The sequence below is a fragment of the Armigeres subalbatus genome, chromosome 1 (assembly GCF_024139115.2).
Source record: "Armigeres subalbatus isolate Guangzhou_Male chromosome 1, GZ_Asu_2, whole genome shotgun sequence".
Taxonomy (NCBI): domain Eukaryota; kingdom Metazoa; phylum Arthropoda; class Insecta; order Diptera; family Culicidae; genus Armigeres; species Armigeres subalbatus.
The window spans coordinates 211,731,709-211,746,689 of NC_085139.1; the positions used below are offsets into that span (position 1 = coordinate 211,731,709).

Sequence of the window (14,981 nt, forward strand, 5' to 3'; positions counted from 1 at the left end):
AAACGTCATCCGGGTAGAACAAACGGCAACCAGTGGGTAGAAGTCGGGAGAGTTCGTTGATAAACAGCGTGCACGAGAGAGGTCCCAGATTACTAATTCCTTGTGGCACACCAGAAGTATTTGAAGCAATTTGCAAGCAATATTCCATGGTCGACGCGTTCGAACGCTGCCTTCATATCCGTATAAACTGCATCAATTTGACCGCCAGAGTCTGTTGTACGAACGCACAGCGAAACAAACTTAGTTAAATTCGTTACTACCGATCGCTTTGGGTAGAAACCGTTTTGTGCTGTCGATATATACGTTTTTATTAGCACTGAATAAAACGTCATTCATGATTATCTCGAATACCTTGGAGCAAGAACAAAGGGATGTAATGCCTCGGTATTTTTTTACATTCCTTTTATCGCCTTTTTTGTAAACAGGAAACATGTTCGGCATCTTCCATTCATCGGGAAACTTGCCTTCCTGGAGCGACAGTGTGAAAAGCCTTGCTAAGTGTTAAGGTCACTCCTGACGGAATCCAAGATTAAAAGTGCTCGCGTTTTCGGGGGCACACCTCTCGATACGGAAGCAACGCACAACTGTCATTTTTATTATTTCACGCATGCTGCGACGCAGCAAAGCAAAATAAACAAAAATGACAGTTGTGCGCCGCCTCTGAATCGATTGGTGTGCCCCCGAAAAAGCGAGCACTTTTAATCTTGGATTCCGTCAGGAGTGACCTTAAAGTCAGCAAATTAGAACAAATTGTTATTAGTCAGCGAATTACATAGAACAAATTATAATTCTTAAGCATAGACGACGGAATACCATCTGGTCGGCCGTGTTTGAGCTTTTAAATTTTCTAATGACTGACAGAACAGTCTGCTCATCGATTGAAAACGCATGTAAATCAAATGCATTGTTTGGTGTGAACTGATTTGCAATAGCTATTTGATCGGCGGTGGCTCTTGTGACATTGAAAGTACTTAGGAGATGTTGAGTGAACAGATTACATCTTTCCAACTTGGAACTGCCGAATTCTTCTCCAACGAAGGCAGTCCTACATACATTCGTTTGAAGTTAACAAACGACCAACAATTTTTGGGGTTTCTTAATACCATTCGAAGCACATAACGACGATAAAGCAATCGATTGTATATACCAGTGGTTCTCAACCTGGGCTACATGTATCCCTAGGGTACCCGTTGCGAAAATGCGATGGCGGAACTATTACAATTCCAATCAAAACTTTTTGATGAAGTTTTGATAATTGTGTTTTTTTTTTCCATTACAAAAAAATACCCTGTACATAATGTACCCTCCACAACCAACACAGTTTATGAAGGGCTGCGGAACAAATGATCAAAAGAACAAACAGTGGAATGAAAAAAAAAATAAAAAAAAAATCAATGACTTCACTACCTGATTGAAACAAAATGTTAAATTATATGTTAAGAATATTCTCTGAACTAAAATCCAGAACCTAAAGGTTCAGAAGCCTTTGTTTAAGAGGCACGAACATTTTTTTCTGGAAAGCTCGGTTGTTCGTTACAATAGGATTGTAAGCTTCCTTTTAAAAGGCTCGGAAGCCTCCTTTCAAGAGGTTCGCCTCCCTTCAAGAAGCTCGGAATTCTTCTTTGGCAGACTACTTTCAAGAGGCTCAGAAGCTTCCTTTCAAGATGCTAAGAAGCCTTCTTTCAAGTAGCTTGAAAGCCGCCATTCAAGAGGCTCGGAAGACTTTCTTCAAGAGGCTCAGAAGCCAAGAGATTCAAAGGCTCATTTTGAGAGACTCGAAATGACTTTCAATGGCTCGGAATTATTCTTTCATGAGGCTGGTATATTAGATATGTAGTACTGGAACGGTTGAACTCCTGCTTCATAATCACCGTGCGATTCTTACAGTACTGTCGCAAAGCTTTTGCCTTACTTCGGTTAGGCTTTGGACGACACAAGGGCATGTGCTCCGCAATTATACGACGGATTTGGCAACTGAAATAATTAAAAGAATCATCTACTGAGACACCAAGTTCGATCGGTGACCAGTCAATACATGAGATAGCACCACAAATACTATCATAATCTGATCGTATAGCTGATAAACGTCAGGATCATCGTCGAACGTAATCAGGCCTGGTAGGTCGACGACAATATCCAGAGCGGGATGATCAGCATCGTTGGCGAGGACAAGATTTTTCTTAAGCATATCTGTTTCGAAAAGAGCATAGAACCGCATGTAGCTCTTCACGGGTGTTTTAATTTCCTATACAGACTTATTTCAGCACTTCCATCACGTTATACAGATCAGGTAATGAAACAAGCACCAGGCGCCATTGCAGTCGAGACTCAATCTGCAATCCGTCCAATGTCTTAGATGCGCTCGGAATTCCTTCCACATATCATGAATAATTTAGCTGCTGTTAGTACGGGTCTAGTAATTCATCCGAATTCGAACACTCCTTGTGTATGCCAAAGCTTGCAGATCGTCGCATGCAGATCGTCGATGTATAAGGATTTCTCCACAGCTTAGCATCAAGTGAATTATAATCTTGTTCTTATTCAGCAACTGCATTTAGTAACAACAGCGGTTCGTCACACCACAGTGCGTCCGTCATGCATCTGCATTTGTCGATTCATTTTTGGAGTATCCGCGCTGATTGCATGCATACACATTTGGAGCATCAAATTAATGGATACCAAATCGTTCCGCACCGTAGGTTTGGTTGAGGGACATTTCGGTCGACGATCCTGTCAAGCTGGTAGGTTCTAGAACGCAATGATGAGGCAAACAAAATGCTTTAGTTGGGTTTTCCATGTTTTGAAATATTTGTGACCATATATTCCAACTTTTCAAAACCTTTTCCTGGCCATGGATTTTGATGCGTCTTATTGATCCTTCCGTATATTGACCGTTTTTGTCACTCATCGATGTCGACGTCAGTCACCATCGTACAGGACGTACCACCTACACTCAATTGGTGCTTCCCAGCACCATCACAGACCAAAACAATCGCAGATCCTAAACAATTTTGTGATCAGCTTCTACATTTGAACAAAGAATCCTCCGTATTTGCAACGGTTTTGTGTTTTAACAGTATATTCGTCTTTTTGTTTGATCACCAAGGTGCCCAATGTTCGTTATTGAGGTTCCAGGTCGTTGTCGACGTTTGTGTCTTAGAAAATTATAAAAATAAGAAATAACTATGTTCTCGAACAAAAATTGGTTACCTCGATTTAAGACAACGTCTACTCTAGCTGATGTTACAGCTCGTGTATAATTTGAAGTGAATTTGCAAATATTTTACCATCTTGCTTACCCGTTCTTGCATGTACCATGCAACAAACTCGTATTTTGATTCCACTAAGTTTCTCCAAAAAACACAAACATTTACCATTTTCTTCAAAATTTTCGTCCTGTTCTTCGCATTATTTCGAAACAACGTGTTAGCACAAATTAATCGAAATGTGTATGTGATGTGGGTACATCCCGTCATCCATTTATAGTGCAATATTTCACACGCAAACACAAAATGCTTCAAGGTCTAATGCAGATTTTGTTAGTATAAACATGAATTAGTAACCTCGATGGCTCAAACCATTCCATTTCGAAAACGTGAACAAAGAAACTCTATACAAAACACATGCAAAGATCCTGGATGTCGTGCGTTGGAGATATGCAAATGAGATGGGTATATAATAGTGAATTTAACACGAACGGAGAACCGAGAACACGCATCCTTATGACCCGCTCCGGTCATGGTTAGTATGAAGTATGAATTACCACTTCGATAATGTCACGATACAGTTATGCAACTTTAGGTACCAATCGACAACGCTCACGCTTTACACTCAGATAAAATCAAGGAACCGATAAACTAGGTCGAAAACGCTATTTGCCACAATAAAAAGGTACTCAAGTTAAAAAAAAACACGTACGTCAGCCATTCCTCCGAGTCCGGTGCCGGGTGCGGCTGCACCCGCTCCCGTTGGGCCCACTCCGGTCGTTGCTCCAAAGCTGAAGACACCACCGCTCGCGACCGGAGCAACGGGTTGGCTACTGCCGAATGTGAAGGGAGCCGACTTTGAGGGCCGAATGTGGGCGAACGGAACGAAGTGTGTAACGAGGGCAGATACAGTTTTTTTTTTTCGGAAGGTTGGTGGGACACGGAAAGAAACATTTAGAATGAGAAATTTAGTAGTGAAGGTTCTAGGGATTACTTCGAATCTATTCATGATATGAGGGTTTTGGAATATAAGTAATGGAAGAAAGTCTGTGGGACCAATTCGGGAATTGAGGCACTTACCGTTTGTCCAACGTTGGATCCAGCGGTAAAGTTGAAACTGGGCGTAGAATTCGCTGAGAATGAGAACGGCTTTGCGGTATTGTCATTGTTATTATTATTGTTGTTGCCTGATCCGAACTGGAATGGCTAAGATGAATTTGAATGATAAAATAGGTTATTGAATAATTCGAACTTAATTTACTCAAATGATAATCAATGAGCTATTATCGACACTCACCGCCGCAGGTTGATTATTTACAGTGGATGCGCCAGAACCAAACTGAAACATCTTTTTCGGATTGTGCTCGTCGGCACTGGGAGCCGCTGTAGCCGAGCCGCCGAACGGACTACTTGCCCCAAAAGCGGGAGTTGCACCACCGAACACTGGGGCGACCGTGGAGTTTGATGTATCTCCGAAAGCCGGAGCTGCCGCTGTGGGTTGACCGAAAATCGATCCCGATGTAGCTGTCGCCGATGCAGCCGGAACATTCGCGCCAAATGTGCTGGAACCGAAGGCCGGTGCTGAACTGGTATTACTGTTCGCTGGAGCTGTGCCGAAGCTGCCAAATGTTGGCGTATTAGTTGATGGGCTGCCGAAGATTGGCGTGCTAGACGTTGACGCAGCTGGTGATCCGAACGCCGGTGCAGCAGCAGAGGCAAGTGAAGGATTGCTCTTGTTAGCTCCAAATGTAAATGCGGAAGAGGATGCTGTTTCGACTGGTTTTGGTGGTGCAGAAGTTGCTGCTGCTCCGAAAGTGAATCCTGCAGTAGTTGTCGCAGTACCAAAAATTCCTCCTGTGGAGGCTGCTGCCATAGTCGCGGTTGCGGGTGTTGCTGCCCCAAATGTTCCAAATGTAGGCGCCGCTGCATCAGCGCCAAATGTGGGCACTACCTTGCTTGCAGATTGGCCGCTTTGACCAAAGACAAAGCTTGACGTAGCCGCCACCGGGGTGGTGCCAGTGCTCGGCGTAGTTGTTGTTACAGCTGGTTTGGATGTCGTTGCTCCGAAGGAAAATGTTGATGCTGTAGTGGTTCCCGTGCTGGAGGATGCAGTCGTGCCAGATGTTGCAGGAGAATTGGCGACGCCAGCTCCGAAACTGAAGCTAGGAGTGATGGATGGACCCGTGGGCTTTTGGGCACCTGAAATTTATATGTGTTTGAATGTTGCATCAAAATATCTAAAAATTATGAACCACAGAGGTTACAATTTCCCGATGTATAATTTCGTACACAATGTAATGAAAAAGTAATAAAAAAAAAGTAGTGCGTGTATAATCCTAACTTTTTTCAACATATTTTTTTGGTACAAATTAAACTCGCCACTGGGAAATTTATTAAAACTATGAACTCACCTCCGAAGATAGGAACATTGGAAGACGGTGCTGCCGGTGCCACCGCAGTATTTGACGCAGCCGCTGATGAACTCGAAGTAGCAGCCACCGTTGCGGTCGGCTTTGAAGTATCAAAAGAGAACATTCCGCTTCCTACGACCGCAGCAACTGGTTTACTTTCAGTGGGTTTACTTGCCCCTCCTGAAGCCACCGATCCGAAGCTGAACGAGGGACTCGCGGAGGATGTAAATGCGTTGGAGCTGACTGTCGTAGCGGCAACGTTTGCTTCAGCTGTCAATGCGCCAAAAGTAACGATTGGCTTTTTTGGTTCCGCCACACTACTGCTGCTATTAGTTGGGATCGGAGAAGACGGTTTAGGTACTGCAGGCTTTGCAAACGTGAAAGCTACGCTTTTAGGAGTTTCTGCAGGTTTGTTGGTGGCTGGTGAGGAACCCAAACTGAATCCGGTTGTGGTTGTAGAAGAGACCGCTTCGGAAGATTTCGAGGTATTCGATGAAACTGATTTTGATCCGAAGCTAAAACCACCGGATCCAAAAGTTGTCGAAGTTGGTTTAGCGGCTTCTGTTTTCTCCGTTGTTTTAGAACTATCTGTAGTGTCAGAAGTAGCAGTTGGTTTACTGCCAAAGCTGAAACCGCTTGATGGAGCGGTTTTGTTTGCCGTACTTGTACCGCTGCCAAAGCTGAATTTGGGTTTATCCTCCGAACTAACCGTACTCGTAGAGGACGTCACTGAACCAAAAGTAAATCCGGAACTAGCAGGGGTGGATGAGCTAGTGGTCGAAGTACTTGGCGGCACTCCGAACGTGAATCCTGTCTTAGGAGCATCCTTGCCTTCAGAACTTTGAGCTGCTCCGAAACTGAACTTGGCACCAGAAGCAGGTTTGCTTCCAAAGGAGAAAGAAGGTGTATCTGTTGGAGTTGAACCAGGCTTAGCCTGCTCACAGCAAGCGCATTTTGAGCGTGATGCTTCATTTCGGGTCATACACGCGCTACATTCCCACTTGTTAGCTGATTGTTGCGCAACGAGCGCTTTGAATCCCTGATCCGAACTACTCGCAGGCATTGCGAACACAGACTTTTTCGCAGCAGGGGCAGCTGGAGTTGCCCCTGGCTTGGCTTTCTCGCAGCAAGCACACTTGAGCTTATCAGAATCGTTCCGGGTCATGCAATCGGAACACTCCCACTTGGCCGACTGTTGTGCGACGAGCGCCTTGAAGCCCGAATCAGGTGCAGCTGCCGACATACCGATAACCGCCACAGAGGTTGCTCCGAACGAGAAACCGCTCTTCGCTGGCGCTTCTTCCTTTGCGCCTGGCTTGGGAGTTTGGCAAGCAACACATTTTGTTTTATCCTGGTCGTTTCGAACCATACAGGCGTCGCATTCCCATTTATTAGAGCCGGTTAATTTAAACGCGTTGCCAAACCCGGTGCTAGTTCCATTACCAACGGCTGTAGTTACAGGTTTGGAAACAAGTGCTTCCAAACAACTTCCTGATTTAAGTTCCGGAACAACAGGATTGCTCTTCAATGCATCTAGGCAGCTACCACTTTTTAGCGGTAGCGGAGTTTTTAGGGACGTGGGACTCGTCTGAATTGTAGGGGTTACGGATTTCGGCTTAGCCATTTCCGGGTTGAACTGGAATCCTCCTAGTTTGAGTGAAGGCGCTGAGGTCGAACTACTATTGTTGCTTGCACCTAATATTTCCGGGTCACTGAATTTGAAATTGTTTTGCGTTGTGGAGGTTACACTTCTTTCTGTGCTTGATACGTCCAGTTTAGTGGGCGATGAGAATTTATACACGTTGTTTGTTTTGACGACAGTATTGCTCACTTTAATCGGAGCAGATGCTACCAATTTTGGCTTATTACTATTATTTTCGGAGAGGCTTGCTACGGTTGACGAAATTGGCAACTTGATATCGAATTTAGGAACTGATTCCAACCCAGCGAGTTGCACATCCGGCAAGACAACTGGTGGCACAGGAGCATTACTACCGCGTTCAACATGGGATTCTTCTCGAATCCGATGCAGCTTATTCCGCATCTTGCTGGTATGCTTTACGTTGTTGTTCGTGTCGTCTGACTCAGCGCTGGGCAACTTGTATTCCGTGGGTTCATTTAGCACTGTACCGCCGCTGGATTCGGTAGCCATACGTCGGGCCGACTCGGTATTGGTTTGAATACGCTTCATCTGGAGCAGCTGAGACATGGTGGGGATCTGTAGTTCTGTGGTGGGTGGCTTGTTGATCGAGGATGTGGAACTTCCAATGCCGCCCGTAGCACTTAGTGGACGGCTGTATGGTGTTCGAGGACTAGACATTCGTATGCTACGGTTCATGCTAAGATCTTCCTCGTTGAAACGCTTACGTGCTTGAACCAACCCCGGAATCTTACTGGATGTCAATGTGCTATTCAAACTCAAGCTGCTACCCAACTTTCGAGCTTCATTCAACGGACCGGAGCGTTGATTGAGAATTTCCAGAATCCGTTTGGCTGTATTCGATAGTGCGGATGTGTCGGATGCCAGACTGGTATTGGAAGATGAAAAATTTGACAACGACGACGATGGCCTGATTTGAACTGGAACTCTCAAAGCCTTTTGACGGGCTTCTCTACGACTGCTATAAGCCGAGGCACCACCGTACATTGTCCTTCCGTTGTAGAAGGGAGAATTGGCGAACAAACTGCTATTGCTGCTGCCCAGCGAAGAAGTACTTCCGTAAAGCGATGCGTTAAAAGTAGGACGCCCGGAACGGCCGGAATTTTTCAACGAAAATAGACTTTTTTCCGTTTCCAAATGCGAAGAAAAGCATAAGTCACCTGTGGAACTTCCTATCTTCATTCGCTTACTACGACTGTTGCCCATGAATCCAGATAGCCGTCTACTACTCTCCATATGTTCCTCAGTATGACTTAAGTTTAGATTCGACACGCTGCTGCTCTCTGATGCGCTCTCGTTTAGATTGCCATTAGAAAGTATATTCTGTTCTATCAACTCTTCACTGCTGCCTTCTTCCTGCATCTGCTGTGTTTGCAATTGAAGCGGGATGCTGCGCCCAAAAATAGGTGCCGGAGGTTCAGAAGTCGAGCGATCCACCGGCATTAGTGGAATGTTCAATCGCTTCCGACTACTGATATCCCGGATTCCCTTCCGTTGTCGAATCGACAACGATAAACTTTCATTTACTTGTTCCGACTCTTGGTCCTGCTGCTGCTCCTCAGGGATGGCTGCCGTGGAAGTACCAAAATTGTACGGTGCCGTGATGCGGTTTGTGTACCCGATGAGGCTGGTTCGCTGTTGTGGGCGGCTCAAAGTTTCATATCCCAAACCGGCTTGGTGCTGCTGTTGCTGCTGCGGGGATGTGGAAGGTGTCGATGAGGAGAACGTGTTCCTGTGGTATCGAGGAAGCTGGGCCGCTGCTGGAAGCGAACTACGGCGATCTATGGCGGAGATGTTGAGGCCACTCGGGCCCGGTACCACGCTAAGATCTTCGGTGAAATTCATCAGGGTAGAATTCTAGAAATACGAAAGAAACCAAATAAATAATCCGCAACTCAAACCGGTTTTAGAAATATATATTGCGGTAAACCCATTTAGCATTTCTTTATGTTTGCCTTACTTATACAAGGTTATAGGAACAGTCCAGAAACGAACTTTCGATCGTCACGGCTTGATGCCAATGAATCGACTTAGTATGTATGAGTGCCCAGGATAGTGAAACGCACTTTTTTACGTTGATTGGGCACTAGTGAGATTCATGTGTTTGCCTTTCTCGTACAACAAAGTTGTACCCAGAGGTGTAGCGTAGACTCCCAGTGCCCTTGGCCAAACCTTTATCGGTCGCCTACTTTTACTAAGGGAAATAAAATGCAATTTTACATTTCGAGAACAATTTGAATCTTTCCAAAAAAAGGAAAATGAGACGGTATGTCCATGAGGATTGCGGAACAAAACTCCTCTTAATTAAATTTTGGTGATACAGACCCCATTCGATTTTGGCAACACTTCTTCTTCTTCTTCTTATTGGCATTACATCCCCACACTGGGACAGAGCCGCCTCGCAGCTTAGTTTTCATTGAGCACTTCCACAGTTATTAACTGCGAGGTTTCTAAGCCAGGTTACCATTTTTGCATTTGTATATCATGAGGCTAGCACGATGATACTTTTATGCCCAGGGAAGTCGAGACAATTTCCAATCCGAAAATTGACTAGACCGGTACCGGGAATCGAACCCAGCCACCCTCAGCATGGTTTTGCTTTATAGCCGCGCGTTTTACCGCACGGCTAAGGAGGGCCCCACACGTTCGGAACATTTATGTTGCCAAAATCGAATGGTTTTTGTTTTTTAGTTGATACTTCAACATTTCTTCACTTTTTGTGAAGCTAGACACACTGCTAGATAATTTTTTACGCAAATTTTGAAATCTAAACGTTCGCACTAAAAAAGTTTTACGTTTTAGTTTAAAAAGTTCTATACGGCCGTCTCTAAAGTGTATCACGGGTTTGAAAAGCTCCTAAAATTATATAAACATTTTAGATGTTTAAAACAAACAGCGCGGAGGGGGTTCAAAACCACTAATTATTGCGTGATGCAACAAAATAAATATTTTCTTTATAATTTGTATACGTCATTTTAGCAGGAAAAAAACTACGCGTATCAAAGATCCAGATTTTTTTTCCAGAACCCATGCTTTGCTAGATCTAGTTGGCTCTATAAAATCCAACTCTGTAGTGGATCGATTGATGCTCGAAATCACAATCGGACGTATTCGGATCAAGAAAAATCTAGTGGTTCTGATGATGGTTTTGCCAAACTACTGGGAGGCCTTTCACAGATTACGTAACGCTGTAAAGTGAGGAAGGAGGCCGAGCGTTACGATCCATACAAAAAAAATCCTTTCATTCAAAAAGAATTACGAGGAGGAGGTGGGGGTCCAAAATCATCAAAAAAGCATTACCCTTGTCAAAACCGCATAATAAAATCTACTTGAAAGTAGTTTAGTTGGAGGCCTAAATCGACTCTGGAGTAAGTCTTCGGATGGTTTGGAGATACCACTGGACCTAGTTTGATAAATGAACTTTAGATCTATACCAGGTTAGTCGATGTTCGGAATAGCTATCGGATCTGATTCTATAACATTCCCCAGAAAACCGGCGGTACCCCGTTTGGCATAATGCCATATGGCATAATGCCGTTTGGCATAACGCCGTTTGGCATAATGGCCATTTGGCATAAGGGCCGTTTGGCATAATGACCATTTGGCATAATATGTATGCGGTGTCAAATTGAAGGCCATTTGGCATAATGGCCATTTGGCATAAGGGCCGTTTGGCATAAGGGCCGTTTGGCATAACGACTATTTGGCATAATTTGCATGCGGTGTCAAATTGAGGGCCGTTTGGCATAAAGGCCATTTGGCATAATTTATATACGATTCCAAATTAATTGCCGTTTGCAACAATTCATATGCAATTAAGAAGGGTAAATTACAGAAAAAGTGAATAAAAGTTTTGCTATCAAGGCTTTCAAGAAATGGTCAGTTCAAAATTCTATTGAAATAAACAAAGAACTGCTCGCGTTTCAAAGAAGGGTGAATTATAGGAAATGAAAATGATAAGGCGTTGAAGTGAATAATCTTCAGAGTGATATACAGTGAACCCTTCAAGAGACGATGTTCTATGACTCGATATCGAGCCATGGAAGCAAGTTATGCCATATTATAAAATATGTTATGGGTTTCTGTGATGGTCCCTTGAAAAACCCTAGCAGCACATGTTTCACATAGATTACTGCAATTCATCTGTGACCAGATTTGGTCACAAACAAGTTGCTGCAACCATTTTTGGCTGACTTTTGTTGCTCGGGAAGCTTTTTAAGGATTTTATATCCCACTTCTCGATATTTCCTTGAGCCGATGGTCCCTTTATTATCGACTCATGGAGGATTGACTGTATCAACAATTTTATGGTGTACCGTTTCTTGATGCACTTGTTTGCCTGTTATAAGGCAAAATGTGTTATTTTGCCTTCTATAACTGCTCGCATTTGCCCGGTATAACGCCAAATGTGTTATTTTGCCTTCTTTGAATACTCGAATTTGCTCGGGTATTGGCAGCAAAACGATTCACTGCAAAATAATTCTAACTGCGGAATGATACAAAACGCAGAATGGAATATTGCGCAATGGTAATGATCGCGATGTGGTACATCAAGAAATGGATTACCGTGGAATGTTGTACCGCAAATTGTCGTATAATCTTTAGAGCTTTAAAGTCTACTTAGCATCATCGGAGTAAATCACCTCCGATGATGGTAACCCAAGCAACCAAAAGTTCGGATAAGAGGGGATGTTTTGGCGTAATCAGCTCGCATTTTAAATAATTTTTTGTATGGTGAGAGCGCAAAAGTGAACTTTGAAGTTCCGTTAAGGTGCTTGGAACTTAATATGAACAAAAAGTGAACCAATTGGTTCGGTTAGGAACAATTTTAAGTAAAATCCGAACTTTTGGTTGCTTGGGAAGTAGATTCCTGGGCAAATAATTTGGAACAGTGTGTAAATTATGCCAAATGGCTATTATGCCAAACGTCCCTCAATTTGACACCGCATACAAATTATGCCAAATAGTCGTTATGCCAAACGGCCCTTATGCCAAATGGCCATTATGCCAAATGGCCTTCAATTTGACACCGCATACATATTATGCCAAATGGCCATTATGCCAAACGGCCCTTATGCCAAATGGCCATTATGCCAAACGGCGTTATGCCAAACGGCATTATGCCATATGGCATTATGCCAAACGGGGTACCGCCAGAAAACCGTTCCCCAGAAAACCACTCCCCAGAATGCACCATTTCCCAGAATGAAACATTCCCCCGAAAACCATTCCCCAGAATGCACCATATCCCAGAATTTTTTTCATACCTTTAAAAAGACTCCTGCAATGAAAAAAAAAGATTTTCTAACAGGTGGCAACTAAAAAACCGGAATGAAAGAATGGCTCGGGGAAAAAACACTCATTTGCCTTTTCCGAGCAAATGCGTATTTTAAAAGAAGGAATCATCCATTCTTCTTCTTCTTCTTCTTATTGGCATTACATCCCCACACTGGCACTTCCACAGTTATTAACTGCGAGATTTCTAAGCCAGGTTACCATTTTTGCATTCGTATATCATGAGGCTAGCACGGTGATACTTTTATGCCCAGGAAAGTCGAGACAATTTGCAATCCGAAAATTGCCTAGCCGGCACCGGGAATCGAACCCAGCCACCCTCAGCATGGTCTTGCTTTGTAGCCGCGCGTCTTACCGCACGGCTAAAGGGGCCCCTATTCGTTAACCTTATTTCGGGCAAAGTCGTGCTTTTCAAGAAGGAATTATTTACTCATTTTTCTATTCGTGTGCCTTATTTTGGACAAACGCGTGCGTGGCACAAAAATAGACTAATTTGCCCTATTCAGGGAAAATGCTCGCTTTAAAAGAAGGAATCATCGACTTAATTGCCTTATTCCGGGCAAATGCGTGGATCCCTATTGGTTTCCTCAATCAAGGCGTGTTTTTTGTTTGTGGTGAAGCCAGAATAGACATGACCACGTGATAAGACGTGACACGACAGTGCAGTTTGACATTTCATTTATTAAAGCGTTATTCCTTTGCGTGAGCCGCGTCACGTCGCGTTTACTCTGGCGGGCACCTTATGAACAATAACCACAGTGGTCCTTACACATCCAACTCATCACAATAAATAATTTTTGTATGGTCTTGCGATGATGTTTGTAAGAAAACAAGAAAATTAAATCATTCTCATCTATGTATTCTGTTTTCTGGGGAACGGTACATTCTGAGGATTGGTTTTCTGGGGAATGGAATTCTGGGGTATGGTTTTCTGGGGAACGGTTTTCTGGGGAATAGTATAGAACCATCGGATCTAGTTCAATCTAAGTTATTTGCCTATTTCCGGGGATTAAACCACCCGACTTGAACGATAATTTACAATGTTGTGAAAACTCATATATGAATATGTACGTTATGTGGAAGATATTAATTTGGAAAATGTATTGGAGGCAGCCACTTTCCCTTCGATGGGACTCGAACCCATGACCCTACAGTACGCTAGTCCGGTGCTTTAACCAACTGGTAGCCGCTAGGTTGCGAAGACCGACGTAGCTTAGTTGGTTAAAGCACCAGTCTAGCGTACTGTAGGGTCATGGGTTCGAGTCCCATCGAAGGAAAAGTGGTTACCTCCAATACATTTTCCAAATCAATATCTTCCACATAACATACATATTCACATATGAGTTATCGGATCTAGTTGGTTAAAAATCTAAATCTGGCATGGCTTGGTCTGTGGTATAAAAAGGACTTAGTTGGGTCGATTAAAACAAACCGGAGATGAATTAATCGATGGTCGGAATGACTATAAGACCTTCTTAGATTAAGTGGCTTGGTTGGTGGATGAAATCACCATCTGGATTGGGCCTGTTGGATGTTTGGAGTCACTAATGCACATAGTTGAGTCAATAAAACCAACTCTGAGCGGTTTGGTCGATGAACGGAAACGCTATCGGAAGCAAAAAGTTGAAGAAAAAATCAACTCTTGATTTAAAAAAAAGAAAGAAAATGTGCAATGAATCGTCCTACTATCGTCCAATTATCGCCCTACTAACAATTTCAATAAAGCAATTATTTATGAGTTATCAAAGTCCTTCGATGAACATAGATGTCAATGTAACCCGAAATTATGGTCAATTTATATCACCGAAACCGAAAGAGATGGAGACCGAAATTATGGTCAATTTATATCACCACTCATTTCGAGATTGTTTTCGGTAAGAATGTGACTAATACGTTGTTAACCATAATATAAAGATCTGCAAAATGGTTAACCGCTCAAACCAACTACCATTCAAAACACTAAAGGTCAAGATCAACACTTACGAATCCCTCCTCTAGACGCTTCTTCTTCCGGCTGGGTGGTGCATGTTCTTCTTCTTCTTCATCATCATCCTCTTCTTCCTCATTTTCCTCTACGCCATAGCGATGATGTTGCTGTTCATGTTCTATCGATTCCGCTTCGCCGCCCAAGGCGAATTGTTGTCTCAGTCGGTTTTCCCTTCTCAATATATTGCCATTCCGGCCGGCCGGAGAAGCAGGACTTCCAACGGCACTCCGGTCGTTGCTGTTGCTACCGGCGGAGCCGGTTTCCCGTGGTCTCTTTGCCGGCGAGAACCATTTGGACAGTGCATCCGGCAGGATGCTGGATACACGGGATCGAACCTTGTTGATGATTGACTGTGGGAAGTACAGGAAACAGAAGAAAGTTTTTGAATTAGAATAAAACTGTTTTTATATGTGAAGATATGT

At 43.5% G+C, this 14,981-nt stretch overlaps 1 protein-coding gene across 4 annotated transcripts in view; it reads right to left on the reverse strand.

Moving 5' to 3' along the window:
* LOC134205733 (nuclear pore complex protein Nup153) overlaps positions 1-14,981 on the reverse strand; it is a 47,030-nt gene that overhangs the window by 13,293 nt on the left and 18,756 nt on the right. The window contains exons 2-6 of one of the 4 annotated variants that reach the window (XM_062681289.1): positions 14,556-14,909; positions 5,618-9,134; positions 4,504-5,405; positions 4,287-4,403; positions 3,919-4,062 (exon numbers count right to left, since the gene is read on the reverse strand). In XM_062681289.1, the coding sequence (XP_062537273.1) occupies positions 3,919-4,062; positions 4,287-4,403; positions 4,504-5,405; positions 5,618-9,134; positions 14,556-14,909 (5,034 nt within the window). Of the gene's footprint in view, positions 1-3,918; positions 4,063-4,286; positions 4,413-4,503; positions 5,406-5,617; positions 9,135-14,555; positions 14,910-14,981 lie in introns of all 4 variants that reach the window. The other 3 variants (XM_062681288.1, XM_062681291.1, XM_062681290.1) reach the window with 3 other exon arrangements.